Source organism: Nanorana parkeri, unplaced genomic scaffold (genome assembly GCF_000935625.1).
Source record: "Nanorana parkeri isolate BGI_ZX_2015 unplaced genomic scaffold, ASM93562v1 scaffold2415, whole genome shotgun sequence".
NCBI classification, from domain to species: domain Eukaryota; kingdom Metazoa; phylum Chordata; class Amphibia; order Anura; family Dicroglossidae; genus Nanorana; species Nanorana parkeri.
The window spans coordinates 123673-124365 of record NW_017308683.1 but is presented as its reverse complement, the minus strand read 5'-3'; the positions used below and the strand labels follow the sequence as shown (position 1 = coordinate 124365).

The window sequence follows — 693 nt, the reverse complement described above, 5'->3', positions numbered from 1 at the left end:
TATCCTTTTGTAATTGAAACATCAAGTTTGAGTGGACTGATCTTTCTGTTTGTGTAAAATAAACAATACTAGTAGAGAAGCAATACTAGGTAATATACTGTATTTACTTTCACTTTGCAACTTCTTATTCTATAATTTCAACAATTACTCAGATATCTTCTGATAAAATGTGTAATACAATATTTATCTGTGAATAATGATGAAAATGTGTTTACAGAAGTTGGTTTACACTTCTATTTTCAGGCCCCTTTAAAGTGGTATTCCACTTTTAAACACTAAGGTGGAAACCTTCCACTGGTGTGTTTATTAAGTGAACATTGTGTTACCAGGCAATTGAATGGGAACAGTGGTAACAACAGTTTTATGTTCTATTGGGTCCTTGCTCTATAGAATACATTATTAATGGAAGCTTTGTTGTTTTGTTTGCTATAGGAAAGCTGTTGTTTGCACTTCTAGTCTCTAATTTGGTTTTGGTGAGGAGGATGGTCATGTCAAACTCAATCTGCACCCCAGGGAGCCTCCAATGCCAGGTCCTACTCAGTGATCTTTTTGACAGGGCAATCAAACTCTCCCATTATATCCATTCACTTTCCACTGAAATCTTTGAAGACTTTGTAAGTATATTGAAGATATAAATGTTGTAAATGTTTAGATATATATATATATATATAGTGTAACAAATGCAGGCATCCT

At 33.5% G+C, this 693-nt stretch overlaps 1 protein-coding gene across 1 annotated transcript in view; it reads left to right on the top strand.

Moving 5' to 3' along the window:
- Window positions 1-432: 432 nt before the first annotated feature.
- Window positions 433-693, top strand: part of LOC108801639 (prolactin-like) — a gene marked incomplete at its 5' end in the record, with an annotated part of 7104 nt that continues 6843 nt past the window's right edge. The window contains one exon of the mRNA XM_018573530.1: window positions 433-614. Coding sequence (XP_018429032.1) covers window positions 433-614 — 182 coding nt within the window. The remainder of the gene's footprint in view (window positions 615-693) is intronic.